The 3,775-nt window shown below is 42.0% G+C and overlaps 1 protein-coding gene across 1 annotated transcript; it reads right to left on the bottom strand.

Moving 5' to 3' along the window:
- Positions 1–519: 519 nt before the first annotated feature.
- klf17 (Kruppel like factor 17) lies at positions 520–2,570 on the bottom strand. Its single transcript, XM_080836936.1, has 3 exons — positions 2,456–2,570; positions 1,273–2,260; positions 520–1,155 (listed from the first exon to the last, which is right to left on the bottom strand). The coding sequence occupies exons 1-3, from the start codon at positions 2,531–2,533 to the stop codon at positions 980–982; spliced, it is 1,242 nt and encodes a 413-aa protein (XP_080693062.1). The 5' UTR covers positions 2,534–2,570; the 3' UTR covers positions 520–979.
- Between the last annotated feature and the right edge of the window lie 1,205 nt (positions 2,571–3,775).

Here is a 3,775-nt window from a genome sequence, read left to right as displayed (position 1 = left end):
TGGTTCTTGCTGATTCATAAGTCATTTGAAATTGGTTGTGACAGATATCATTAGTGACCAGGAGGTGATGAGGTATTTGAGCTAAGGGGAAAAGAGATGAATGAGACTAAGAGACCTTGTGTATTTTCCAGTATACTTGTTACTTGATTCCAACTCCTCCTAAAACATGTTTGGATATGGACATTCTTAAGTATGATCTGTCGGCCTACCAAAACAATACAATACTCTCAAGTCAATTTACATTACCAAACAAGCTCATCATCAGTTATATTTTTGTGCAACAAAATCCATTTACACATTTATTTTGAATATTTGTTTTATTTGTTTTTTGAATTTCTTGAAAAAATCAACAAGCATCTGAGTGGATGACAGACATCTGTCATTTCGAATAAGAGTTTTAAAGAAATGTTCAAGTATGCAGATAATAAGCATATACATGGCATAACTTCATCATGTCATCCATTTGATGACATAAATTATAAGCACTTCACTGTAAGGCAGTTTGGATAGTACCTTTTCTCCAAAACCATCAAGACCAAGTGATTGTCATTTACATTTTAGGCGAACAGAACAATTTGAAAAAAATGAAAAATAAAAATCAATTGCCAGTCAGTCTTAACTGCTTCAATACAAACACATACCCCTGACAGGGGCAGTACGAAAAGTACATTAACAGAATAAAAAGCATACAGCAAAACTAGCCCAATGTGTAGGCCTATATGTACAAAACGAACCCAATGTGTAGGCCTATATGTACAAAACGAACCCAATGTGTAGGCATATATGTACAAAAACATGGTGTGGGTCCTGCCCCGATTCATCTCATATCCGTTTCTCCAGGTCAACAGAAAATAATTTACAAGGAATGCACATTCATTCTTCTTAAATACAGCTATAACTTAATCTAAAATCGCATATTTACAAGTGAAAAGTAACACCCTCTGCGAGGGGAGATAAAACGTTATATAAAACATATTTTTTATATGTGCCTCTTCATGTGCAGAGCCAAGTGGTCGGACCTGGAAAAGGCCCTTTCGCAAAGATGACACTGAAAAGGCCGGTGTCCAGTGTGCTTCCGGTAATGACGGGTCAGCTCGTCGGATCGGGCGAACTTCCAGCCACAGCCTTCCCAAGTGCAGTGGTAAGGTTTTTCACCTGTAGAAGAGAACGAACCAACCATTTAGCCTCAGATCCTCTGGCCCAACTCTGGGTTTAAAACATTCATGTACACGTTATAAAACAACCCTTTCTCAAGAGACAAAAAAAACGTACCTGTGTGTGTTCGTAGATGAGCTTTCAGGTGAGAGCTCTTGGTGTACGTTTTTCCGCAGCCAGGGAATTCACAGCTATGTGTCGCTGTGCGCTTCCTTGCCCAGGATCGTCGGCCTCGCTTTGGCTTAGTGTCTTCGGCGGCGAAGAATTCCAGCAGTGGCGATGACGGTGGGGTCAACACCGCGCCAGGCATGCCCGGATGGACACGCATAGATTCCCTGAACATGCCGTACTCTCCGTGGTACTGCTGCGCTCCAGGGTGCTGAGTGTACTGCTGTGGGTACGCACCTGGCAAGTACTGTTGGGAGCGCGTCAAATGAGAGTGGTGGTGTGCGCTCATCTCCGCCAGGTGACAGTCTTTCCGCGCCATTTCATCCCGGGACAAACTCTGGTGAATAATCTGAGGTGCAAACCCCTGCGAGCACGCCTGCTGCTGCATGAATCCGTTGTGCATGAGCCGCGGGGGCTTTTGTTCGTAACCATGTCCCATAAAGTCTGTTGGCATCATGCACGACTGTTCTTGACTCTCCGTTTTAATTTTGTATCCCATATGATTTACGGAGCTAACAGCTAAGTGCACATGGTTCTCCGAGCTCGGAACCCCAAGCTCAGTATACTCACGCCGTTCAGACAGTCTGAAGTCTCGCTGAGCCTCGCCCTGATAACCCATGTCAGGGGTCAGCAACTCCGCCACCAAACTGTGACAGGGACTTGAGCTGTAACTGCTGCTGCAGTAGGCGTTAGGAGTTTGATGAGAACTGTCGCTATCATACACTGTACTACAGCTATCCGGTGACTCTGGAAGTGGATACGTAGACTGACTGGTCAAGTTATTCCCGATTGTGTTGGACAAGATAAACTCTAGATCCAAAAACTTCGACAGGTCATCTTCCTCTTTGTTCAGCGCAGGGGCCTCCACGATGCTGAACTCCACCTCGATGAGCGGTTTCATGTCGTCCCCTATGCTCGTCTGATCCACTTTCCAGTGCTGCAAAAAAAATAAACGATATTCGGTGAAAACGCTGCAATAGTTTAACCTTCACAGGACTTGCCCATTAACAATAAGTATTTCCTTGTTGTTTTAAACAATACGAATTTCCTTTGCTTTATCCCCTTAACTTTTCCCCGTTAAATCATAAAATAATACTATTTACCAGTTGTGCAGACAAACAAGCAAACTTACCTGAACGGTATGCTTCTCCTCACGTGTCGAATTTGCAAAAGCAGAAATTGACGGCAGCATCGCATCAGCGAGGGCCATCACCAGAGATAGTGAAAAAAATATTTTAAATAGTAAATGGTCTTCTCCTTGAATGATTGAAAGTACTCAACAGATACACACTCGTTTGACAGGATACATGTCACTGGCAAGCTGAACGCTCGCTTCTTCATTATAAACTGTTTAGGGAGTTGGAGGCGGGCTAATGCGAGGCAGTAGGCGGGGTTACCATCGGGCTACCTGGGGAGTTTGAAATGACCAGGAGTGCAATTATCTCTAGGTAATATAATAATAGTACACATACTGCAGTAAGGCGAAATAAAAGCATATTTCAGGAGGGTTTGGCTATAGGCCTGGTAAACTATGTAACATCGTATCAATAAAGTTACTTGATATACTGAGACGCACTGACTTTATTTTGAATGGGTAACTTGCTTTTAGCGTCATGGTTTCTGTTGTGGGTATTCGGAATTCAACGTTCAATTTGCAGTCTATGCTATGGAAATTATGAAAGTGTGATTCAGAAATAAATGTTTGAATCATAAGCCTATGTAAGGTTTTTATTGCTTTTGCAAATATTTCTTGATTGTTTTATTAGATTTTGTAGGATCTGTAAAATAAAACAATCGAGACAGTAAAAATGTACAGAATGCAAAAAATAGTCTTTTCACTATTTATTCAGAGCTACACGTCTTAAATCATCTTTTTTTTTTTTGATACCTCAGCTATACCTTTTTGGCTACTAAGCAAAAAAAATAACAAATAAAACAAATATGGCTCAATCTGGCACAGACACAGGTGACAGGGGCCCTAAAAACTTGTACCAAGTAAGGCCTGCTTCTCCATGGTTGACCCTTTAGAGACCCTAGAAAGACCCCTAGCAATACACAAAGGGCTACATGCCCCCCAGCCTGAATGCAAGTGGTCTAGCTTGTTTGATCATTGAAGGCATGTTCTGCTTTAAATTTATGTTTTTCACCATATGTGAGGTCCTATATGGCCTTGAATGTCTATTGTATGTGTGCCAGTAACAGAGCCACTGCTAGGAATTATTGGGCCCCTGACAGAATTTAAAGATTTTCTGGACCCCTTCCAGGGCCCTAGGAATCATAGTGACCGTTTTGCCTCTATAGCACCCATGGTCCATGAGTACTTTGTATCACAATGTTATATGTCAAATTCTTTGTAGGGCTACACGTATTATGCTTGGTGAATGAAATAATCCAGGTTCTGAAGTGTGAGCGTTATAGAGTACAGTAAGATCCATTTAGGCCTAACACTCAT

The sequence above is a fragment of the Sprattus sprattus genome (assembly GCF_963457725.1).
Source record: "Sprattus sprattus genome assembly, chromosome: 4".
Lineage (NCBI taxonomy): Eukaryota > Metazoa > Chordata > Actinopteri > Clupeiformes > Clupeidae > Sprattus > Sprattus sprattus.
The sequence above is the reverse complement of the archived record's forward strand: the minus strand, read 5'-3'. Positions and strand labels throughout refer to the sequence as shown.